Source organism: Montipora foliosa, chromosome 8 (genome assembly GCF_036669935.1).
Source record: "Montipora foliosa isolate CH-2021 chromosome 8, ASM3666993v2, whole genome shotgun sequence".
Lineage (NCBI taxonomy): Eukaryota > Metazoa > Cnidaria > Anthozoa > Scleractinia > Acroporidae > Montipora > Montipora foliosa.
The window spans coordinates 50,999,396-51,025,827 of NC_090876.1; the positions used below are offsets into that span (position 1 = coordinate 50,999,396).

At 39.9% G+C, this 26,432-nt stretch overlaps 2 protein-coding genes across 3 annotated transcripts in view; one reads left to right on the forward strand and one right to left on the reverse strand.

The window, feature by feature from the left end:
* Window positions 1–9,873, reverse strand: part of LOC138012728 (protein lifeguard 2-like) — a 24,632-nt gene extending 14,759 nt beyond the window's left edge. The window contains exons 1-5 of the mRNA XM_068859601.1: window positions 9,268–9,873; window positions 3,670–3,683; window positions 3,049–3,113; window positions 2,248–2,301; window positions 1,343–1,393 (exon numbers count right to left, since the gene is read on the reverse strand). Of these exons, the coding sequence (XP_068715702.1) occupies window positions 1,343–1,393; window positions 2,248–2,301; window positions 3,049–3,113; window positions 3,670–3,683; window positions 9,268–9,643 (560 nt within the window). The 5' untranslated portion in view covers window positions 9,644–9,873. The remainder of the gene's footprint in view (window positions 1–1,342; window positions 1,394–2,247; window positions 2,302–3,048; window positions 3,114–3,669; window positions 3,684–9,267) is intronic.
* LOC138012729 (uncharacterized) overlaps window positions 1–14,186 on the forward strand; it is a 14,377-nt gene extending 191 nt beyond the window's left edge. Inside the window, exons 1-2 of one of the 2 annotated variants that reach the window (XM_068859603.1) lie at window positions 1–1,294; window positions 11,498–14,186. The exon at window positions 1–1,294 is cut by the window's left edge and continues 191 nt beyond it. In XM_068859603.1, coding sequence (XP_068715704.1) covers window positions 12,128–13,048 — 921 coding nt within the window. In that variant the 5' untranslated portion in view covers window positions 1–1,294; window positions 11,498–12,127 and the 3' untranslated portion in view covers window positions 13,049–14,186. Of the gene's footprint in view, window positions 1,295–8,387; window positions 8,478–11,497 lie in introns of those variants that run through there. The other variant, XM_068859602.1, reaches the window with a different exon arrangement.
* Window positions 14,187–26,432: the final 12,246 nt, after the last annotated feature.

Genomic DNA, 26,432 nt, shown 5'->3' on the forward strand with positions numbered 1-26,432 from the left:
GTGATTGAAGAAAGATTCCTATTCTTCAAAAGTAAGCCTTCAACCTTACATCTTCTTTTGTAATAAAAGATACCTTTATTTTTCTCCTCTAAAATGTTGCCAATCAATATGCTTTACTTTAGAACAGTATCTAGTTACATTTAACCATCTAGTTATACAGTTAACAATCCTGTACTGAGAAATATTTGGAAACTCTTCAATTGCTCGTCCAGCATAATTCATAAACACAATACTCAATCCACAACTATGCATAGGTAACTTTTATGCCAGCTTGAGGTTGCTAACTTTGAAATAGATAATTGAACTTTTTACATCATGACTGTCATGTACTTACAGAAAAACACCTTTTACAAACAAATTTAAAAATTCGTACTTCCAGAACTTGGAGATGAAATGCTTATATTGGAACCCACTCAATGATATCAATGTACCCTATAATTTTGTCTATTATGCAATGACATTATGAATTCATAACCTTCTCTTTATTTAAATTTCATGTAGAGCTATGAGTTTACTGTCTCATTACTGCGTGCCATTATACTACACATGTGTAGTGTACATTGAATTCAATCACTGTTCTTCACTTGCCCATAGAGTAAACTGGTGGAGTGTGAATAACCCCTGGGTCACATTCGTGCTAGAGCCTTAATTGCTTGCTTGGCCAATACTTGGTTACCTAGCAAATTCCCAGCTCGTCACAGCTGGTGTGACCGACCAAGCATGGCATATTGCTTGCTTGCTTAAAAAAGAGGCAGAATTGCTGAAAACTTCACAGGATCCACAGCTCAGCTCAAGAAAGCTCTGCAGTGCTCTTGAAATGTGTTAAGTAAACAATTCATGAAAGCTGACCAATAAGGAAGAGAGTCGTAATTTGACAGCTTGATCTTTTGCAATGAAGTTTTGATTAAAGGTGTACCTGTGAATCATTTGCACTCGAATATGTTCAGGATCGCCCATTCCGTACAAGCAAAGCAAGCTACCAATTCTTAACTTTATCCACTGCCGAAAGTTTTGCTCAAAACACTTCTTGTGATCCTGCTCAGGCAACTGTTCCAGGAAACAGTTGGATGGTTAGACGAAAGAGCTTTGCCTTTCTCATCAGCAGAAACGATTGAAACTTGTCTGGGAAACATTATATCCATTTTCAACAGATGCGTGACTCAAACTGAAGTGCAATTTGACCACGCCGTGTTTGCTTATTGAACTCTAGCCCCTGCTACTGATTGCTTGACTGAGTGAGACGTCACAAGCAAGCATGCTTGAGGATAGTCTTAAGTGAAAATGTGACCGCGGGGTAAGCATTTATTTTCTTGCTTGGCTTGATGATTGATTTAAGCCTTACCTGACACTATCACAGCAAACCAGTACAAAGTACAGCACGAAAAAAAGGGCACTGCAATGGACAGTAAGTTGTAAAAAAATAATATTGTTAGATGACATGGTAACATTTTTAGAAGGATGCCTTAGTTTCTCTAGGACATTAATGCCTTTATTCACTTTACTTGAAATTCAAAGCATACAGTACATTTAACTTTAGTCCCCCCACCCAAAAAAAGCTTACCCATATTTGTTCCACTTTAGTTTATGGCCCCTGTGCTTCAAACCCAAGCCATATTGTAAATTGAAGTAGGAAAAATTAGAAAGGCATTGCAACTTTCACAGAGCACCAAACAATGGGAGGTTAGCAAAATGGGATTAAAATATGTAAAGGGACTAAAAATCCACTCAATTCACTGCTCGCACAAATCCCATAATACACCTCTTTCACCCCCCAAAATTTTGCATAATCATTGTTTGGTCAGGTACAAAAGTCGGACCAGATTAACTTATATTAACTCAGATTGCTCACCTCAGATCGACATAAAAAAAAATGATAAGGCCTCAAGAAATCACCCTAGCCCTAATCTTTAAAGTGCCTATGAAGCGAAATAAAATTTTCCACAGACGGACAATTTAAATATTAGAGCAAACGCTGAATAGTTTTGGCTTACAAAATGGTTTATCGCTTGATCAGAGGTGAGAGATTCAATTTTATCCTGTCCAACTTTTGTACCTGCCCTTTAGGAGCATGAAGATGTCCCAAGAGAAACAAAAAAGATGCCTATGCAAATTTTTGGGGTAAAAGAGGTGTATTATGGGATTTGTGAAAGCAGAGAATCACAAAATTTAAAGGCCATAAAATTTAACAGATTGTACCATTGTCTATTATAAACATAGTTGAACAAAGTGTGTAAGAAAAGAACTTACTATGCTGAAATGTACATTCCCCAACTTTGCTGGACAAAAGCTTTCACTCTTTCTCTGTACAACAAATTACAACCACAATAAATATTAAAACAAAAGTTTAAATCACAATGTTCTTTTTGTTCTCAGTTAAAGTGATCACCGCAATTATGAAATTATCAAATTGAGCAGTGATGAAAGAATAACTCCCAGGGATCAGTGGGTTAAGCAATGTGCTTCTCATTTCACTTCTAACCCTAATTTTCATTAAATGCTTCTGTGTGTAAAAGGAGAAATGTTTGCCTCTTGAGCTGTTGTAATTTTATGTTGCAGTATTTGTGTGACTGTGACTAACATATAATTATCACTTCTGCATATGAAATACCAGATGACATGTTCTTTAAATCTAAAACCAGTCAAAAACAGCCACAGTATTAATTTGTAACAATGTAACTATTTGCATTTACTTCCTGTCAATGCAGGTCACTGCTGGATGGCAATGATATCTTCCCTAGCTCGTACCTTCCAGTTTTTGTATCTGGTACCTTCTCAATCAGTGCTTAAAGAGTTGTTGATTTCTATTGCCCCCTGTGCTTAGTCCTATTCCTATTAATGCTTCAGTATACGCTACCCTCTTGTTTTATGTTAATATGTACCACTTCAGACAGTTACTAAGGACCTCTGATAATGTTTATTACACAGAATTTGGTCACATATCATATAACAAGCAAAAAAGGATTGAAAGTCAATAAGAACTATTTTATTACATTAATAATATTATTTTAGTCACATCACTGTGTGACCCACCCCTGAAACGTGTCTTACTCAAAAATGAAGAGGCAAATAAATCCCACAGTTGTAAAAAGCTGCAACATTAGCACTGCAAACACCTGTTAAGAAATAAATTAAGTTAATAAATTATTATGCATCTTCAAAAACTGTAAGGCTGTAGCATGAGCAAGCATACCAAGTTGTTTAATTTTAACACAAAAATGACCAGAGATGCACAAGACAAAAAAAACTGAGGGAAATGAGATGAAAACCTTCATTTGCACATGTTCCCAAAACATTACTTCTTTTCAAAAGTTCAGTTCATTTACAGCTTGAAATTTGACTACCATTCAATTAACAAAAAAATGTAAAAAGGCGCTCTCACAGTGCACTGAAGGACAAATTAAACTGTTATGATATGGCTCTTTAAGATTTTTTCAGGACCCTCCTTCCCAAATTATGGATGGCATTTTTGAAAACATAGGCACGAATTGCGTATGTGTGGTAGTGCAGTAACACAACGCTTTCTTCCATATTGTCAACTAAGCTAAGTTTTGTCTTCCAGAACATTCAAGTTGTCTTTGGTTACTAGTGAAATACTAAACCCAGGACAATGTAACATATCCCGCAATTTCACTAGTTGCTTAATTTTAAGCCCTGTGCTTGTCCACTTACCCTCCTGATAAATCCTATGGCAAGAGCATGTACAGCAGGCAGATGGATTTGAAAATGAATGAAAATCACAATGATATCAGTTTCTATCTAAAATTGAGGCTGTTTTACTGCAAAAAAAACAATGACTCAGTGGGAAAATCAGTAATTGCAATATTCAATCGATCCTAGTTGCTTTTTGAAGCCAGCTTTAACTAAACCACCAAAGCTGCTGATTTGTTTGTTGTTCATTGTCAGAGATTCCCATTAAGTCAGAAAGTAATGTTCTAACTTTGCTAGGCTGTGGTAGGTTGAGTACAATGATTATAATCAACAATATTATTGATTGGCTTAACTGCAGAATACCCTGCCACCTCGAAGCTATAACCTAAATTGGGTGGATATGCGGATACGCAGTGGAAACACCGAGCTTAGTGGATACAGTATTTCTCAGTATTTCTCCTTTCTGACGCACCAAACAAAAAGAGCAAAGGAGATTGATGTATGCATGTATTTATAGCTCATAAAGCACGATGATCGAGTCAAAAACAATGATGTATCTTAAAGCGCGATCAATTTCCTTGTTGATATGTATTTCTTGTTCTTAAAGGGGCTAGGTCACGCAATTTTAGGCAATTTCCGCACTGATCGAATGGTCATAGTATTACCTAAAATGTCAAAATAACTGTTCAAAACTATAGAAGAACTCTAACAAAACACAGGGAAGCCAAGAAAGGACATGGATGTACAAAACTGGAGGAGGATTGAAATGGATTGAATTTGGGTAAATTTGAAAAACATCGGCCCGCCTTTTTTCAAATTTATATCAGTCTATATCAAAATGTCATTTACAAAGCTGGAAAATCATTCTCAGTTGTTAAGTGGCCGTGATTTTGCAAATGAAAGACTCTTGCTCTGCCATAATTAACAAAATTAAACAAAATTACCTAAAATAGCGTGACCTAGCCCCTTTAAAGCACTTGATTCCTGATTAAGCGTAAGCTCTCATTTCCGTGATTTTAGCTTTCAATTTACAGTTCCATTAACTACACTTTTTACAAGATATATACACCAAAATAAAACTGAATAACAAATTACTGTGCATTATACCTTGTTCGTTCTTTAAACATAGCGTCAACAACATTGCCTTGTTCTAGCTTTCACTTTAAGATTCAGTTAACTACATGAAATAGCACTCTATTCCTGATTAAGCCCAAGTGCTTGTTTCAGTGATTAGGCCTTAGCACTATTGTAAAATTTTAGCTTTCATTTTGCAGTTCAGTTAACTACACTTTTCATGAGATCGTGTGAAGAAGAAAGGACTGCAGTTACTCCAGGTCTTACCCAATGCTGCGTATCTGCGTATCCACTCAGAAATATACCAACCAGCTCTAACCAAAAAGAGGGACTTGCCCACTGCATATCCATGTATCCGTGTATCTGTTACCGGTAAAATCCGTTCTCACGTGAAATCCATCTTTACCTATGTTAAATTGGTGATCCTGATTTTACTTACAGTGTAAGTAGCATACGCACTCAGATGAATTAAAGAACCGTTTTTAGAAGCCTAAATTAAGCCTAGAGAAAAATTAGGGTCAGGTTTGGATTTGTTTTGGTTATTATACATAGATATCAATTGACTTATTATACAAAAGTAAATAATAAAAAGAACTGTTGGGTTGAGCATGTTTATCATTGTAGTTCACTGGTGAAGACAAAGGACTACAGATCTCGAGTACTGGTAAGTGATTAGTACAGTCTTCTGTTTCCTTACTAAGTATGTTGTGATGTTGAGCCTAAAGAGAGGAGTGTAAGAATACAGAAAGCGCCAGATAAGATGATACGAAACAGTAAGAAGATATGTTGAGATGTGTAAGGCAATGAGAGTTTGAGGGAAGGTATAGTTTTTTTAACCCTTTTGTGGGGTGGGGGAGTGCATATTCAACCTAGGTAAAAACGGATTCAAACTGAGAACGGATTTTACCAACAACATCTCCACTCACAAATATACTGTCTTACCAGCTCTAAGACAACAGAACATTTCCAGAAATTATTCAAGACCCATCTATTTAAATACACATTTTGTCAATAGTTTTATATAATGTATAACGGTACTTTTGTTATCATATTATTTTTCCTAATGTAAAGAATTTAATGTATTTTATTTGTATATTTTCTATCTTATTCTAGTTATTGTAATGTGCCTGTGAGCATCTATATATGAAACACATGCAATATATATGGGTCATTGACCAAGCGTGAGGTCAAGATGACTGGATATTGGCAAAGTTCTTTTTTTGCGTGTTTATGGACTTTGACTTCGTCTCGGTCCATAAACACGCAAAAAAAGAACGAGATCATCAATATCCAGCCATCTTGACAGAACAAGCTTGGTCAATAAAGGACTTATTATATGTGATAAAACACCAAAAAATGATCTTTGATCTTGCGGGACCAAGCAAGTAATCCCAAGCAGGCAGTATAGCTCCATCTTGCCCAGCTCAGGTAGCCAATCACAACGCAGGGTTTGGTTCATTTTGCCCGCTCACGGAGCAAGTCTTACAATAAAAGTAAATAAAGAAAGAGAGGGACTTGCCCACTTCACGTATCCACTCAGAAATACATTTCATATACAATAATACCAACTATATTTATGAAATAAATGCGACTTCATAGCCGCATATCAAGTTTTTTCAGGACTTGTCTTCCATGTGACAGGGTATATTCTGCAGTTACTCCCTTTGATTCCTTACAATTATCATTCTTGGGGTGATTGATCAGAGGAAAATAATATGGTCAACGAAGAACATACTGCAGGAAATTTAATTATTATGCAAAAAAATAAGTTCACGCGTAATGGTAGAGGAAAGGAAAGGAAAGGAACTTTATTTAAGTGTCTAGTCTTTCTAGCGCAGAAGCACTAATTGGGGACACTGTAAATTGAAATTAACAATTAACACAATACAAGTCAGTATGATAATAAAGTCGAAGAACTTTTTGTGTCATGGCTTCCTTATTACATTATGACATTACATACATTCCTTATTACATTGTATTATGATCGTAAGGGGTTTATGACCCTTCAGAGTTTTCAAACTTGACTTTCGATTCCGAACGTCAAATAAGTTCCGACTGCATGGCATCTGACAGGATGCGGCGATGCGGATCCGCATAATTCACTGAAATCCGCATCTTCCGCATAATTCCGATATTTTCCGCAAAAAACAGAAGAAATACCTAATAATAGTGATAAAGCAGCTCCTTAACATCCTCAAAAACATAAAAGCCGAAGAAATTGACTGTTTTGAAACGCTTATTTTCCTGAACATTGAAGAAAACACACCATTTCATTCGCAAGATTAAAGTTCGTAAGAAAGATCGTAAGCAGTTTCCGCGCATTTTTTCGCCAACGAGCCTGGACACTAGTTTTTGTTCCTACAATGCTTTCCATTGGACGAGAAACAGTTACACTTCAGCAAATGACGTGACTGATAAGAAACTAACTTAAAGGGCGCGTTCGATTGACTCTACTCCGGAATAAGAATACGTGGAGTGATGATTAAAACGATATGTTTGGCGCGTTTTGAAGCAGCAAGGATAATAAAAAGTATGTTTAAAATATCATTTTAGCAGATATTTTACAATTTTAATGTGAATCTCTGTAAAAACGAAGGATTTCTAACTAATATTCTATGTATTCCTATTCCGGAATACGGTCAATCGAACGCACCCTAATGCTGTGTTTACACTCAAGCGTTTACCAAGGTAAACATTAACTTACTAAACCCTGGTACATTTGTACAGTGTTTATACTGGCTCAAATAACTAAGGTAAATCTGTCATCAATCACAATCTTATCGAATTGGCGGCAAATTCTAAATCCACGCATAAAATGCTCGCGTTTAAAAGAGAAGCTGTGGCTCTTGTAGTCCTCGCGTTCTATTTTCTTGTTCTTGATCAGCAAACCCAGGAATCGAGATTGCAGCAGCTCTTACTTTTGCAGCACCTAAAGAGGTCGAGACGAAAGCGATTAATTCTGCTACAAATTGCCCTTCGCAAGACAAGGCGCGTTAGACGTGCGTGGTCGTGGCCGAGAAACCAATTCTGGTTTGAAGCTCTATTAAACGGAAATTTTGTTGAAGAATGGTGGAAGGAGAACTTTAGAATATCAAGATGTACGTTCGAATACATTGTCCGATTGGTTGGTCCGGATTTGGCAAAGAAGGACACTAGATTACGCGAATGCATACCGGTAAACAAGCGAGTGGCTGTGGCGTTGTGGCGATTGGCGACTGGAGACACATACAGATCAAGTATTGCTGTGGCATGAACTGTTGATTGTACGGGGAGGGTTGTAACCCTGGTTGTCTTGCATAGGAAAATGGCGACAACGTGGAATATGCATCTTCCCTGGCGAAACAATTGATAGAAAATAAATACAGGCGCGAGGATCAACAATCACCGCAAGAAAGAAATATTTATATGCACAAATTAGCTATACAACGGTGTTAACTTTACCTTTCGGGTTGGTCGCATTCGTAAGGATTGGTGTTTTTGTTTTTTGCCATACCTTCTTCGTAGACCGAAACCAGACGTGGAAACTTGGTCGAAAACCTGGTCTTGAAAACGTGATCGAATGAGCCTGACGCAATCCCGACACCACAGGATGTGAAACCAAGCGGATGTATCTGTCATCCAAACCTTGGTTACCGACCTTAACCATGCCTGCTCGCAGAGTAGACCGAACTTTTACCTTAGTTAACTTTCTATTGTCTTGAGCGGTGTTTACTACGGTATTAGTTGGCGTTTACACACGCAAAATATTAACCTAGGTAAGTAAACTCCAATACCTCGGTAGCACGCTCAAGTCTAAACACGGCATAAGTCAATGATCGAGGGAATGGATCGCGCTCCAAAGGTACCGGTATTACAATTTTGCTCCATTATCTCCAAATTGAAACAAAATTCATGACGAGAAACAAAATGATTTTTTATCGCTTTATTTATTTTACCAAAAGTTGCGGCAAAATCCCAACTGCTAACCCTTTTATTTCAACGGTGAAAGCTGCTCGCAAATTGGTGACTCCTCCATGTATTTTAATCACAAAGGGCAAAAATTCAGTCACAAATGCGATTGTATTGGTTGCAATTTCGATTACGGATTTACCGTAAGCATGTAAATACATTGGACGGGCCTAATTATTAGTTTTATAAGGAAAGGTTACGTTTATACAAACGTTGGCCGTGTAGCACTTATATTTTAAACAGAGTTAACTGAATAGAGTGTAATGTGATATAAATCACACGTATAAATCAAACGTAATATGGGATATAAATCTAGCACTTCACATTGCACTCTATTCAGTTAACTCTGTTTAATTATTAGTTTTATAACTTGTTTAAATTTCCGCATATTCCGGTGTAATTTCCGCATAATCAACGCATGTTTCCGCATAATATGGCCAAAAATTTCCGCGTAATCTTTAATTTTTTTCCGCATCCTATCAGAAGCCATGCGACTGAATGCGGAACTTCTGTGATCAACATGATCTCTTTCACAAAATAATATAGTCAAATAATCATAAAATGAAAAAGTTGATTCGGTTGTTCATAGAAACATACCAAGCCTGATGGTTTTGTCGTTAAAGCTAATGATTCGATCATGATAAGCGGAGCTCGATCCTTGGTATTCTACATCAGAGCTTGCTGGTGGCGGAGGATAACTCGGAAGGGCTGCAGCTGGCATAGACGAAATGTTTTGGCCATAAGGGTTCGGCTGGCCGGCTGGTTTTCCAAAAGTACTTTCGTAAGATGGCGGAGGAGGGAAGGCAGGATTATTAGCAGGAACAGTTTCCACGGGTGGTAGGTATGCCCCTTGGTTGGATGGAGGCGGATATGCAGAGCCATAGTTGAAAGTGGAAGCACTCCGAGGTGGATACTGTTGCGAAATTGGATCGTTCGGATTGCTGCTCGGAGGATACGGTGGGTTCGACGACATAGTGAGTTATCTTGCTAGTTACTTTTCTACCAGAAAGGTAAGGTTCCAACCTCTCAAGTACAAAATATGCAACGAGATGTCACAAAAACGAAAAGTATATCCGAACTCGCAGCTAATTGCTAATTGCGCAAGTCACATGGCTCCGGATGACGTCATAGAAATCAAGATTGATAAAAAGTGAAAAATACGCAGTCAAAATTGTTAACATAAAACTGAAGAGACAGATTTTTACAAAATATCAAGCTAATAACAAGTCGCGAAAATTTTTGCGTAAAAATACTGCAAACAAAAAAATACTCGAAAAAGATAGCATTTAGATTTGTTAAAAAGAGATCAACAGGTGTAATGCTTGCGTGCAGGGGGGGGGGGGGGGGGGGAAAGTCATCTAAAATTCGCAGAAATGTCACGCTAGACAACAACCACTGCGTCTTCCTCGATGAATTATACTTGATGTAGGAAAATGATGAAATAATGCTTACAAACACAAAATGTATATGTGCAAGCGAAGCAGGATGAATGAGGGACTTCGAAATTATCAACTCATTTGTCAGTTCTACGACCAATCACAATCCACCATCTCAGGAGCCCATCACCTGACCATCTGTGTTAAGGTTGAATGATGTATATACCTACACTTTCTCACTTTCTTCATTTGCTTTAACGAAGAAAAACTACATGTAAACATTGTGGTGAAACTTCTGCATTATCATTCATCATGATTTTAACACGAAACCCTTTTCCGATAGTGCGATAGTGGCTTGTTTGCCCTGACCCAAACGAATACTTTCAACATTTGCGGGATAATTAAATTTCGGCATACAGAGCCGCATACCAAGTTACAATGACTGCAAATATTCTCGCGCGCTCATTGGCTAATTTTTATTGTCAATAAGCGGACAGACAAGCACCTGGACAGACTTTATGCGATAATGACGCGATATTGCTCGCGTCAGACAGATTGAAGTTTCTCGCATTTTTGTCTCGCTTTCTTTTCGTATTTTGACTTAATTTTGAACTCTCTGCCTTTTTGTTATTGTAAAAAACAAATTGATGTCAGTTTTTCACACGTCTGTCCTGTTATTGATCATGAATTGCGTCACAACATTGTCAAAGTAGCTTGTGATTGTGGTATAAGGTTTTGTTTTGGCTTTGTTTTAGACTGTGCTAGTGACCTCAGTTTCTGGAAAACAGCTACTCTAGGAATGGAGTGATTTGGGGAGTTTACTCTAGTATAGGGTAGCAAAATCCAGCTGAAACTAGCTCTGGTATAGGCTAAGGGTTCCAGGGTCCCAGCGGCACTCCCCACCCAGAAATTCCTAAAGTACCCCCCCCCCCCCCCCCCCGCCTCGTGGATCTGCAGTCTACTTTGACAATGTTATGACGAAATGCGTGATCAATTGCTGGTTTTCATTCACGTGATCAACAGCCATGTTTTTCAACGAAAACAAAAGGAAGCGTTTGCATAATAATAGAGTTCAATTCCCGGAGGATTTGGTCGGGGCACCAACATGGCCGTCTTTTCTTTGTTTAGGGGCACCAACATGGCGGTCGTGACGTCATGTGAAAACCGAGAATAACAGGACAGACGCATGAAATACTGAAATTACGGGCAAAGAAGTAGCAAAAACAAAGTGCATTGCTTTGTACAAAACAAGTAATGAACACACTTCTTTGGCGGTTAAACAAAGGAAATATTTCCTATTGTCCTTTTAAAAAAACCGCGGGATGCAAATTTGTGGCTTGTTACGTAAGCCAAATGCAAAACATAGTGTTTCATTAGACACTATTCACATGCGAAATAATGATATGTATCATGGGTACTGACTGCTCGTGTCTGTTTTATTATTCTTGTAGAAATTGAGAGATGAAGTGAAAACCCTTAAAGAGTCCTTGGAATCGATAACCAAGGCGTCGGTCGAAGCGGTAGTTAGACGGATATTGGCATACACGGCGCGTCCTCTTACTGAATTCAACAAATATGAGGCATTAGAAATGCTGGAAACGCTACAGAAAACAGCCATCGACAAACGCCACGAGAAGTCTAACCTGGAACTACTACCGTTTGGCGTACCAAACCGCCCGTAGTAACCTTGATGTTCCGAAACGTCAGTTCCACAGTCTAGTACGTAGCTCGCCTTATCGGAGATAAGGACCATGAGAAAGTACGGGTTATCTAGTTTTGTGAAACCCCCCTGGCAAATGCGCTAGGTCAGAGATGTTGTTTCATTGTCGACTTGGCGGGCTTTTGGTTGTCCCTTAAACCAAAAAGAGAAAAGAAGAAAAAAAAAAAAGAAGAAGAAGGGAGATGTCTTCCTCTAATTTTACTATTTTTGCTCTCGTTACTTCCTGTAGCACATTACATGGACTTGGGAAAAGAACGGGGACGTTGATCATGAAATCGAGTCTCTCCTCGACTATGATAGCTACGATCGCTCGGTATCATGGATCGACCTCTTTGGAAACCCCGCCAAGTCCGCCAATGAAATGACGGCCGATCATAAGAAAGCTGAACTGGTTGAAGAAGGGGAAGCTTGTGGTAAACTAACAGATCTGGTTTTCCGCGACCCAGACAACTTCAAGGCAGGGGAGTTACATAATAATTACATGTATTGGGAGGAGGTTTTCCACCGAACCTCCTCCCCAAAGCACGAAGAGGTACTTGGATGGATACGAGACAAGGTCTCCATTGCACCATATTTTCGTCATTTTAAAGGAGACTTTAAAGGGAGCTCCTATGACTCAGGCAGACCACCCGCTAAAACGTTCAAAAACAATACGTCATGCAAGCCTTTCACTCAGTTTGTACAGAAAACCCTTATCAATCGCGTCAAATGGGGTGCAATCACCATAGTCGTGAAAGTGGGTGTGGCTTATCCGCCGCACATTGTTCTGCCCTTGACAGTCGAGCCCACAAAGCCAAGACTTTGTCACGATGCGCGTTACTTAAATCTATGGATGTGTGACATGCCGTTTTATCTAGACTCTGTTTCAGATCTTCCTCGATATGTGCAGAGAGACACATACGAGACCGTTCTAGATGAAAAGTCAGGTTACGACCACATCCTCCTTACTGAGGAGAGCCGCACCTTCTTTGGTATCCAGTGGGGAGGATGGTGCTTCACGTACAATACGCTCCCGTTCGGATGGAAGCTCTCACCTTACGTATACCACACCACAGGACTCCTACGTAGCATCAATTTTTTCCGGTCGATAGGCATACCCTGCTCACTATGCATCGAAGAGCGGCACAATGGAGAACTACAAGTCCCTCTTGATAAGGGTGAATACTGCACTACAGATAATGGTGATGCGCGTCACCGCGCAGCTGCGGAGTCAGCGGTATTCCTAGTGGCCTATCACCTCGTGAGACTCGGGTACTTCCTGGGATTGGAAAGTCTGTTCTAGTCCCCAGTCAGACGGTCCCATTCCTTGAATGGAGGGGTAGTTTCTAAAGAAACTGTGGTGCTGCGTCGGTGGGGAAGTAGTATACAAAAATTTGGTTTTATCAACGGAGTTGATAATGTAACGCTCGAAACGTCAGCTTTTAGAATCTCTGTACGGTGGCCAATTTACATTATCAACTCCGTTGATAAAACCAAATTTTTGGTCCCATACCTTGGTTTCCTCTCTAACTCTGCGCGGAAGGTATTTTATCTAAAACCTGACAAGATCCAGAGCTTTCTTGCTCTTGTTAAGGACGTGCTCGGAAAGCCCTTTGTCACGTGAAAACCTTGCAGCGTTTGGCGGGAAAATGTGTATCCTTCAGCCTTGTCGTCCCGGCAGCTAAGCTTTTTACACGAGAGATGAACGCCGCCATCTCAAGTGGCCAAGGCTAACACTCGAAACCGCAAAATGGAGCACTGGTTGTTTCTGGAAGGGTGGGACGATCCCTTGCCGTGGAGAGAGGAGCGTCACGTTAGAGTGGTCATAGCTACCGATGCTTCTAACTCAGGTTGGGGTGGATCCATTCTAGCCCCATTTAGCAACCAGGTCTCCGACCACTGGACCGAAGACCAAGACCAGCATCACTTGGAGATCTCAACAAAGGAGGCGATAGCTGTCGACATAGTGCTAACGTCATTGGCGCAGCGGTTACAGAATACAAGAGTGGACGCGTAAGTGGATAACAAGGCAGTGGTAGACGCCTGGAACAACCAGAGAGGGAGAAGTTTAAAGCTCAATGCCGCGTTAAAGGCGCTGTTCTTTACAACTGCACGATTGAACATCTCCCTACACCTGTCCTACATTCCATCTGGTGAAAACCCGGCTGATGCGCCCTCTCGCCGTTTCTCAGTCTTCGACAACAAGCTGTCAGGGCAGACCTGGGATCGTGTTCAGGAAGAATTTGGGGGAGATAAGGGACACTCTTGCGATCTTATGTCCCTAGACTCAAACGCAATGAAAGATCGGATGGGCAATAGTCTGCCCCACTTTACACCAGTACCCTCATCCGATTCTGCAGGGGTGAACTTACTTGCAGGCGCATGCTCGGAATGACGCCATTTTTTCTTCAGGGCGGGGTAAGAGGGAGTCCCGGAACAGGACTATAACAGGTGCTGATCTCTCGGAAATAATTTGCACGTTGGCTGGGCGCGACGCCATACGGCATTGTACTATTTACAATTGGCTAAGGTCTTAAACCCGAGTGGGGCCTCAGCCAGGTTGGCGGAAACGTCTGTAAACGTAGTTGCCACTCCCTGGAAGGATACAAACGAGCTTAAGCGGTTTGTCTGTGCGTTCCCTGGTGCTACCTCACAGAAAAGATCTCATCCTGTAGAAACATGACTCGTAACTCTACCAAGAGGACGTGCCCCAGAGGTTTATCGAAACGTGTAATACTGAACTAGTTAGTAAATACACTATCGCTTTGCCCATCCAGCTCGTTCTATTTTTTATTTATCTTTTTGGAGTATATAGAAAATGTGGAAAATGAGTAATGGAGGATGGGGGGCTCCAAAAAGGGGGATTGGTGAAGGACTGATTGCTATTTTTCGGAGAGTATTCTTCCTAGAAAGGGAGACAGATGGTGAGGGAGCGCTGGTCAATCATTATTCCCATACCTTGTTTCAACTGAGTATGAGTGGGAGTGTTGTGAATAGAATACTATACTAATGCAAATGCTGTAATCTGATTGGCTGAGCCACTGCACACTAATTAACAATTAGTATCATCCAACTAGTTGACTAATGCAAATCCTGCATTTTTATTGGCTACGCTACAAGATGACTATTAGTAATAGTCCTCGAGTATCGAAAAGTGTAACGCTTTCTTTCGTTTTATCCCTGCCTAATAAATGTTTCTTCAACTTGCATTCGCTAACTTTGTTATTGCCTTTTCTGTCCAACTAGTTGGGTGATACTAAAACAATTAGACCCTTCGCCCTTGCGGGCCACGGGTCAATAGCCCATTCGGCTTTGCCTCATGGGCTATTGACCCGTAGCACGCAAGGGCTACGGGTCTAATTATTAAATATATAGGGAGTATACAAAATCGAATTGAAGTGAAGTGGGTAAAATGTTCCTTATCAAACTGTTATTCATGCCCATTCAAGCAAAAGGATGCATTCAATGCAGCTAATGGGTGCAAACACTCATAATATATACAGCTGTCTCGACAACGGTTGTCGGGAAAAGGTGCAAAAGCTCCCAGAGAATCCCAAGGGGCTGTTTTCATTTGAAGGGTTGTTGACTCGGCATTTCAGACGAATGGACTTGCGATAAAAATGATGCGAGACTCCATTTGCCCGTGCTTGCGAGGTATAAAAGAGAACAAAAGTATGTTCGATAGCTACAGTGTCTGGAACGAACCTTCTTTAAAACTGTTGTTTAGTTTAAGCAATACAATGAACCACCGCCGGAATGTCCTCCGGTTTCCAGTTTTGGTTAACTAGTTCCAAATTACGGTAGTTAATTATAATTTCAATGTAAAGAACGTGCACCACGTTGGTTTATGCTAATTTGGACAATTTTCGGTGAACAGTAGTTCACTGATAATTACGTTGTGAAAAGAAGAAGTAACAACATTTAAGAAAACAGCCTGTGGGATGAAAAAGGGACAATAAATCGCGGAAATTGTAACTTTAATACCACCAGAAGCGCCCAGCAGCGCAATTTAAAAAAATCTTCCCCACTTTAAATTGCGCTGCTGGGCGCTTATGGTGGTATTTAAAGTTACAATTTCCGCGATTTATTGTCCTTTTTTTATCCCACAGGCTGTTTTCTTTAAATGTTGTTTTGTCTTGCTTCCTTCGAAGCCGTGAAAGGCAAGACTCGTAAGGATCAGGGCTCCTTCCGCGTCATCCCGGTTATCGTCTCCGGCACATGTATTACCTAATTTAGAGGAGAGTACTAATCATCATAAATATTCTTGGTCTTTGGCCATTTCAACTTAATCAAAAACAAAACAAACAGCGGCTACAAACGTAATGATAAAGCGCATTTTACTTTTGACTTGACGTTTCGTATGCTACAAATATATACATATTCAGAAGTGACGGTTGAACAAATTCAAACGGTCAGTTTTCACTGCTATCTATTTGGCAGCCATCTTGCTAGGTGATTATCGTATTCTCTCTAGTTACCAGTCTTCAATGAACATTTTTTATATATCATATTTGAATTCGTTCAAATTTCTTTCTGAAGATGTCATATTGTAGCATATGAAACGTCAATTCAAAAGTGAAAAACGTCAAGTCAAAAGCTGTTTGTATTATGTCTTTGATTAAGTATGCTGATCATATTCAGAATCGGTGTTTAAAGGGTTAGGCACCGTGGTCCATTGGTTTGGGCGTTGTGTTTGCATGCGGTTGCCCCGAGTTCTAACTTCTAGTTTGGATTTGTTTTCAACTGTCCCGGATTTAAAGTCCTGGCCAAACGCTCGCAACATTTCAACGCAACATCTTGCAACATGTTTGCATGAAGTGTCGACGTGCGTTGAATGGACTGGCCAAACGCACGCAACATATCGCAATAGGGTGGCAAACGTACGCAACATGTTGTGCCCAACAATGTTTCATGATGTTGCGTTAAAATGTTGCGAGCGTTTGGCCAGGCCTTAACTCTACCACGCTTTGTAACCAGCCAACTGGTTGCTCCCGCCAACTGGGGTTCTTAATCACGTTTCTTTTAAGTTTGAATTTTTGCTTACAGATTATTAAAAACTGGGGTGCCTGTAAACTAGCTTGATAACTAAGTGCACTTCCTCTATAAACAAAGCACTAACATTTTATTTACAAAATAACGTGCTAACTTGAAAACTCTTCCTACAACTTTTGGTGCTGTAAAAAGAGCGGGTATGGCACGCTGTTTTCCTTACTTTTTCTCTTTCTTCGTAAAGTGCCCATCGAAGCCCAAGGTCGTTATGTGGATCCACCTACATTGTTATCTTTCCATTTTTGATCAAAGAGAAGGCTTCAGCGAGCTGAATTTAGAACGAAATGGAAAATGTCTTGTTTCCCTCTCGGAAAAAACCGATTTGAAAATTCAGGTCAGTTGCACGGGAAAATTTCCCGCTTCACAATTTTGAAGAAAGTATTCTTTGATTGCACTCACGTGATAAGACGGCCATGTTGGTGCTAAAACAACAGACTAAGGGTGCGTTCGATTGACCGTATTCCGGAATAGGAATACATGGAATATAAGTTAGAAATACGTCGTTTTTACGGAGATTCACATTAAAATTGTCAAACATCTGCTAAAATGGTATTTTAAACATATTTTTATTATCCTTCCTGCTGCTTTGAAACGCGCCAAACATACCGTTTTAGTCATCACTCCACGTATATTCTTATTCCGGAATAGCGTCAATCGAACGCGCCCTAAGTGTAGCTCAAGTTTTGTATAATAACAGAGTCAAATTCCCAACATGGCCGCCGTGACGTCAGGTACAATCAAAGAATTGCTTTTTTAAAACAAGGTACGTTCATGACACTGTAGCTATCGAACCTACTTTTGTTGTTTTCTTTTATAACTCCCAAGCACAAGTCCATGGAGTCTCGTGCCATTTTATTACATGTCCATTGGCCGTTAAAACTATCATCTCACAATACCCCTCGCGATTGTCGCGAGCGCTTTTGCATTTTTTTCCGACAACCTTTCTCGAAACAGCTGTATGCTTCGAATGGGTTTTAAGAGATTTCTATAAGAATTACTCTATTGTGGAAAGAGCTATCTACATTTACCATGATCAACTTATTTGATAAAGGGTACTGGGTGATTTAAAAGGCATCGAAGAGTTCCTAGCCAAGCGATCTCAAAAATATTTTAAAGGAATTTTCTTGAGCGATATTAGGAGGTATATGAGTGGTAAATTTCCAATCCTTTCGCTTTCGAAATTTTAATTTACGTGTGCAATTATTTTAGTCTTGCTGTCAACGTCTTTATCAAATATCTCTTTAACTTTTCAAACACCCAGTCTATTTCCCACTCTACGACTTGAAAGGAAACAGATGTGAGATGCCTTTATCCTGTTAACCTGCGATCAGGCTCTATTTTAGTTTCGCGTGCTACGTAATGTGGAGTTGGCGAAACGAAAAATAGAGCCTGACCAAATTCCTTCCGCCCACCTTTTTTGATTGATTGACATGTCCTTCATCGGCCAATCAAATTTACTTCCATTACACCAATACACGCTCGGACGGCAGATTCACGCTATTTTGTTTTGACCAAAGTTAATTACCGTGGGAGGAATATTATAAACGAATTCGAAAGTTACATTTAAAGCATGGGGAATGTTTCGACGACTATCTTGCGGCAAAGGCCGGTGTAATTCTCCCTCCGAACTTCACTGAATATGCAAATCTTTAAGGTTGACATCTTAATTTGAAATTGAGATAACCTATCATTTTGTCGTTGGACGGTTTGACAATAGCTTTTTGAAGAAAAAAAAGAGAAATACATTATTCCTTTAACGTGTTTGCCCATGAAGGTTTCTTTGGTTTTTTTCGGGTAATATCTTCAATTGCAGCGCACGTGTATTTCTAGAATTGCGCGCAGTCAAATCATGATACGTTTGCCTGTTAATTTTTTGATGGGAGTACGAACAGTAAGATGGACTCGCAAAGTTTCTTTTATTGTTGTACAATTGATCTCTCTGGAAACATGCCATTTTAGTTTCTGGAGTGTGAGTTTAAAGTTAAATCAACTGGAAATATTATGAAGTGTGCAAACAAACCGTGTCATGTACAGTAAGGAAATATAGCCGTTTGATACACAGATATTCAAAACATGCATTCGTGTAACTTGCGATTTTATCAGCGTCTCCTCCTGTTGATATATATGTCCCTTGTCTCATCCAGGAAACCAATACGCATCGGTTTTCATTGCCATTTGAAAGAACCAGCTATTTAGCTTTCAAAACATTAGTGAAGTTTGTGCCAAAGTACTTTCAACCCCATGGCCACAGAGCTCGACAACGGAATCGCTAATTTCACTCGTTCCAGAGATTCAAACCGATTCTGGACAAGTTATGAGATATTTCAGATGGCATATCTCCATTTATACAAATAAAATCAAGTTGCACCGTCCAAGGCATTGTAAGAACAAAAGGGAGCAAATTTCTTCGTACACTTATGGCGGATTAGTCTCGAGGACTTCGCGAGAGCTCCGCGCAATCACGATGGCATTTTCACTTCCGGCGTTTCAACAGCCAATCAGATCACGAGTTTGGTCGGCCAAAATGGAATTCTTGAGAGACTATTTTAGCGAGCGAGCGACGACATAAGAGAACATATGAGCGAAGCTAAAAATGGGCCTGATCGCAGGTTATTATCCTGTTTGCAGGGACATAAAACATTTTACAGGTTTTGCTGTAGCTTATTCTAGTATAACGGAAAATTTGCATTGCATAGTAAAGTGCATGTTGTTAATTTTTCGTCATTTGTTCTCGTATTTTAGTTTGCTTCCCGTTGTTTGTTCGCTAAGAGTTTTTTGACCAACGTTTCAGATTTACTCTCCGATTTTTCTTCTCGTTCCAGGCTCAAGGCGTTGGCCGGGATATGTTATGTCCACGAAAGTTATTTTTAGACGAGCGGAAGTCTTTGTTCTAGCGGAAGTCTGTCTTCTGAGACGTCCGCATGCAGTCTTGCCTCGCTCTCAGGTTCTTAGTGAAAAGAGAAAATGATGGCGCACGTGGAAGGCTGATGAATATATATTTTCTTTCAAACATCGGACCGAGGTTGGCCTGCATGCGGACGTCTCGGAAGACTTCCGCTCGTCTAAAAATAACTTTCTTTCGTGGACATGACATATCCCAAGGGCTGGACCGGGAGCCTCCTTCTCTGTCCCTCATTTTCTCTTGGCTTCATTCCTGTGTATCAGTACTACTGGTTCTTTCCATGTTAATATGTATTTTAATTTGGACCTAGTTATCGTCGGACATATCATATGTTTTCCTACAATTCATGTTATGCAATTACAACTATCCATCATCAAGAATCGATCATTAAATCATAGCTGACTGGTCCTAACCGATCCTCGTCCTCTCGTACACAAGGATAAAGTGATTTTATTATTCTGTTTGATTCGTAAAGTTCGTAAAGTCCGTAAAAGCGCATCCTCCCAACGTAAAGAAAAATCAAACATACCTGATATATTATATGCAATGGCTTTCAAAAGGCAAAAGACTGCTTTCAGAATGGATATCCTTGATGGAATTTCTACAGACTCTGTTAATTGTTTCTAAAAGAAACTCGATTTGTCCCTTATCATGCCACCCGGGTTGGCTCATAAGGGACAAATCGAGTTTCTCGTTGCAATTTACTAACTTGAGATGGCGTAGCTTGTGATCGCAACTTATAACTTGCGATCGCGACTTATAACTTGCGATCCGTTCAGGTGCAAAGTGAAAAGGAAGAGAGAAGCCTACAGAAGTTGGTAAGTCAATGGAGTCCATATCATGATTTACATTACAGTGAAAAGACTGAAAGCCTAATTATTATCATTATCATTTATCATTATTATTATTATTATTATTATTATTATTATTATTATTATTATTATTATTATTATTAGGAACGGACGTGCCACGGCTTGCTCCGCTATTTTAAAATACCATTTTATTATTCTTTTTATCCCTTTTTAACCGTTTTAACCTTCAATATGTATCCATAACCTTCAATACGTATCCATTAGATCATTTATTAGACACTTCGCGGCATCGAAAAATACAAGAGACAAGAATGTCAAGTCAGGCGAGGGAGGTCGAAAGTAAAATGGACAGAATAGATGAACAAGGATGTTTTGGAATGAAAGAAAAAAGCGCAGGAACTTGTTTCTTCAGAGAATCCTCTTTGCAACGAGAATGGAAGGAAAAGAGGATATATTGACGTTATGAAGGAGTTGTGGGATGATATGGGGTACAAGAATCTACAATTGAAGAGCCAAAACCTACGGGACCAGGCAGCGAGGCTAGAGAAAAAAAGAAATAATGGAACAGATATATCCATTAGAGAGAAGTGTCGAGGATTTGGGGAATATCACATATACAAGCGAGTATTCTAGTCAGGAAATATTGAAAATGAAAGTCAAAAACACCCAAAACAGAGAAAAAGTAGAAATGCTAAATTCTCCAACAAGAGGCCTAAATTTGCATAGCACAGGGCTGCAGCAAATCCCAGAGGAAAAGCAGAATTACAATGGGCGATTGGTCGGATGTGTCTGATGATGTTCCTGAGTGTTTACCCAATTATACGACTGTCAAATTTCCAGCATCGGTTAACTGGGGCCGAAATTCCGACGGGGGAATGATAACAATCAGCACTGCTACGATTGATGGAGCATACAACGAAGTAACAACATGGAGAAAAAACACCTTCTTAGTCCCGTACGGTAAAACTGGTCGTGACTTCATTGACCAGTTAACGAAGCATATTGACGACTGGAACAATAGATCACCCATGAAACACCTTGCGCTAAAAGCTGCTATTGTTCTCCTCGCTGTCGCGCTACAAAAGCCTAATCAGCGGTCGAAAGCAAAGGAACATCAAGAATGCCTTGAGAAACGGTTTAACAATGTGGAGAAACGGCGAGATCGAGTCTCTATTACGCGAAGGAGAATGATTCAACGGCGCTTATCGAAGTTGAACAAGAATGATCCACCAAATAAAGCGCATATTTTTGCAAAGTTGGTCATGGAGGGTCAGATTAATTCGGCCCTGCGATATCTGGCAGATCATCGCGTGATCCACTGTAAACATGCTCCCACAAACGCATACTGACGGATTATCAGGTATTGGCCAATCACATCTAAGTAGTCTCTTTTCCTTCTGCTCAGTTGCTTAGTGGCGTCCTTAGAACATGGCTTTCTGTAGACCTTAGCTCATTCCTCGTAGCTTTTAGGTGTTTAACCATTCTGAGTAGGTAGTGTTTTGACCAGTAGCCTTGCAAGTTGTCGCTCGTCTGATCATCACAATCTATGTAGTTTTCAGTGGTAGACCTTCTCTTAGTTTTTTATCTCATAACAGAGTTTGCTACCTTCCAGGCTGCAACAATTCTGGGAATTCTGAGTGTGATTAGTTCATCAAAATGAATTGAATTAACATTTCTTAAGTTTCTTGTAATGTAGTAATGGAAATTCCTTTAAGGTATGCCAGCTCTCACCATTTGTTCAAGGCAAAATCAAGATTTTAAGACATGTAGGATGCATAGCAAGTCCAAGAGTAGCTGGAATTGCCTGAGTAGTTGTGGAACTAACTGAGAAATCTTAGGATCCCTCCATTCCCACATAACCACAATTCCTTGCGCCTTTGACCACAATCCCTTGTGTTTTGAAGAAAAGTGTGTTCTTCTCCCGATTAGAGAGCTGCCCGGGTCGTTCCCTTTAGGCTCACCCACTGCAGCACCGACAATTATTAATTATTAATCTTGTACACCAACAACTTTTTAGGGAAAGGCTTTAAGGACAAAATAAAGGATTATTTCTATTGAGAAGATCTTCAAAGCCTTTTCCACATCTCGCAATAATAGTAACCTGAGATACTTAAAATTACATTAAATGGTTGCGGCTTCAAAGAGCATTTTGCTCGCAGCCAATCTCTGTGTCTGTGTCAATTAATTGGGGAAGGGGCAGATCTGTCCAGAAATGTAGGCCAACGTTCGATAAGGGTAATGAAGTGTTTCCATGCTCTTTTCCTCAACTTCAACATCACTCACATCCGGGAATACAGGCAATTTACCTCACAAGGTGTCCCTTAAACTCCAGCCCTCAAATAAAGAGGAACGGCTGCATTTACTCTTACCAAAAATACCGCTAACCCTTACACTTACCTCACTGCTAGAAATGGGTAACAAATGCTTGGACTAAAAGGGACACTTCGTTTTGTATACAATTTTGATATCAAAATTCACTCAACAAAAGGCATCATCTCAAGGTTCTGGGGAATAGATGTAAGGATTTGTATGAGTTTGTTATTCGAGATGATTTTGCTTAGGACTGAAGTTTAATATGTCGAAAGGGGGCTATTTTGGCGGTGCGTCTTTTTATGTGCCTTTATGGACATATGGTACGTTGTATCGGCTCTTGCTTAAAATATTTTGAAAACTTAAAGGGGCTAGGTCACGCAATTTTAGGCAATTTCAGCACTGATCGAATGGTCATAGAATTAACTAAAATATCAAAATAACTGTTCAAAACTATAGAAGAACTCTAAACAAACACAGGGAAGCCATGCAAGAAGGGACATGGATGGACAAAACTGGAGAGAGATTGAAATGGATTGAATTTTAGTAAATTTGAAAAACGTCGGCCCACCTTTTTTCAAATTTATATCAGTCTATATCAAAAATCATTTACACAGCTGGAAAATCATTCTCAGTTGTTATGTGGCCGTGATTTTGCAAATGAAAGACTCTTGCTCTGCTAATTTGACGTTTAGAGCTCATAATTAACAAAAATAAACGAATTTACCTAAAAAAAAGCGTGACCTAGCCCCTTTAAAATAGCTTTGCGAAACCAAAAATAAATTTTTAAAAACTGTAATGGGCATGGGGTCCGTTCTCTTACCTCATCTTCTCTTGCTGGGGGTTATTTGGGACTCGTTTTGTCTTGTTAGACAAGCTTAGCGAGATGGAATGTCCACGAGAAGAGCAAAGGAGGTAAAACGGTGTCGAGTGCTCTGAAGTCTCTAAATACTTCAAAACACTCCCTATTCCACTTTTAAAACGGTAAAAACAATCACGCTAAATGCTTTTAATTTTTTTCACGCCTAACGGTTAACTTTTCTTGACATGTCACGGCTAACGGTTAACCCCATTGAGACCCTCTCCTAACAAACCAATGCCTTATTCAATATCTTACACTTATAGACAAGATGGCATGCATCCTTCATAGAAACAAGTGGTAAAACTTTTTACCAAGTAAAACTTGGCGCACAACGGAGGTTGCACCAACATGGCGGCTCTATACAAAACTCTGCAAAGTTGCGGGAAATGACGCAACAAATAACTCAGAAACGATGCAACGCACAGACTTGAGAATTGGAGAGGAGATTTTTAAATTTCTCTCCTACAACATGCCAAGTTTTTGGCTTTTCGTGTGATAGACATGAAGGTGATGTGTCAGAATTTGTTATGAATTAATGTTACAGGGACTTTTCATAACGATACGATGTTGCGGCAGATCACACAGGCGGTCATGATTGTTACTCCCCACTGTTTGTATCACTTACTTGTTAACATTTTAAGAGCTAAGTGCTTGTTTGTTTAATTGCTTTTTTTTTTTATTTTTCGGCGATAAACGGTCAGCAGAACATGACTCCGCCGGACTGTCACTCCGCCGTGCAAGGGTCGAAGGGTCCGTGTACGAAGTACTCATTGAAACATCTGCTGTTTTGGGAAAATGAAGGCTCAGGTATAAACATCACGTGACAAATGTCTAGTTCATATTAGCACAGAGAGCGAGTTCGCATTATTCTGGTAGGTTTAACAGTTTATAAGAGGTTTTTTGGGCCATCTTCGTCCACAGAAGCCCCCAGGCTGGCATCATTAAGCCGGAATGTAGCAAAGGCAACCCTTTGAAAGAAAACAGAGGCAAGAGATGGTTTCATGCAGACTGGGACGCCTAAAATGCTCTGTTGTAAACATGGCGGTTCACGAGTGAAGTTGTCTCTCTGGCCTTTCTGTGGACGAATTCCAGGACCTACCGACACAATCTGGGCATTTTTGAAAGCTAAAAACCTTCAATCGATGCGTTATTTTGCTGGTAGGACTGGGTAGCCCGACACTTATGAAAAAAAACTATGAAATGAGAATCGAGAGTCTTCCCTTGTCATGGAATGGCCGAATTACCCAGAATTCTTTTTGGGCATGAGCGAGGCAACTTAAAAAGCACGAGACTGGCCCTCATCGAATGGCTGAAGCGAGGCCGGAGGAAAAGATTTCTAGCCAAATATTTAGGAGTAGGCCTGGTGTGTGCTGTTCACCGCGTAGTAGAGTCTGGATTTCTAAACAAGTTTTTATCATAGAAAATTCGCGAGAAAGTTGTGCTTTCATTTCGCTGTAATCCTCGTGTCAAAGAAACGGTATAATGCCGTAAATAAGAGAATAACGAGATTTATATTTGCAGATCACCTGTCCTCATACTACATAAGTCAAACTCTACATCTCTATGCAATAAGCGCATTTCAAATGTCCTCATATTACATTATAAAGTATTTATTTTTTTTGGAAAAAAAAGGGTTTTTTCTGCTTATATGAAAAATACGTTTTCTCTCCCGTCCCCTTCTTATGCGTGATCTTCGCGGAAATTACATTCTGTTCCTCAATAAACCTGGAAGAACAGTTATGGTCTCAGTTCTCTTTTTTCTTACGTATCACAGCTAAGTTGCGGAATGCGCTACCCGATCTTATCCGTACCTATGAGTTTACTGGTTTTAAAAGAGAATCCAGGGCCGCATTTTGTACAGCGACTTTTCTTTTTAATGAATATTTCTTTAAATATTATTTATTTAGTAGGGATCTGTATATGCTATGTATTTTAGCTGTAAATGTAATGTCTCGAAGATATTAGCTCCTGTAGTTATTCGGAAAAAGCTTATGACTGTATGTATGTTACCTTTAGGAGGGCGCATGCGCACACTTTGTAATCTGAGACTCAAGTGCTTACCATATGACAGAAAAAATGACTTCTCTTGAATATATAACAACATCTAATTCTTACGCTTTATTGACAAGGGCGGTTTGGAGCTGTGAGTAGGCGTGGGATTTGTCACATATGGTTTAGGGGCCGACATATCTCTCCCTCAATGCCGTACCGGGAGGCAAGGTCGGTAGCAGAAAGCAGCGAAGGGCCAACTGCGTCCAAAAGCGATCGCACGGGCCGAAATCCCGGGATGACTCGTTTGGTACGACGCTCCAGCGCCGGTGTCTGGAGGTACTGCGTTTTTCTCTCTTGTTCAAACATTCCGTCAGCGCATGCGCAAATGTTCTGGCTCTTCGATATCTAGCCTACCAAAAAAAAAATTTACATGTTTTTTTTTTTGTTTTGTTTTTTTTGTTTTAGTACCAGCAATTGACATTTCAGTTGATTTTATAGGCATACACGTAACGTAAGAACCGTGCGTGCGTCTGGTCTTGTCTCAGGCAGAGGCGAGAGATGGTTTCATGCAGACTGGGACGCCTAAAATGCTCTGTTCACATGGCGGTTCACGAGTGAAGTTGTCTCTCTGGCCTTTCTGTGGACGAATTCCCAGGACCTACTGACACAATCTGGGCAAGTTTTGAAAGCTAAAACCTTCAATCGATGCGTTATTTTGCTGGTAGGACTGGGTGGCCCGACACTTATGAAAAAAACTATG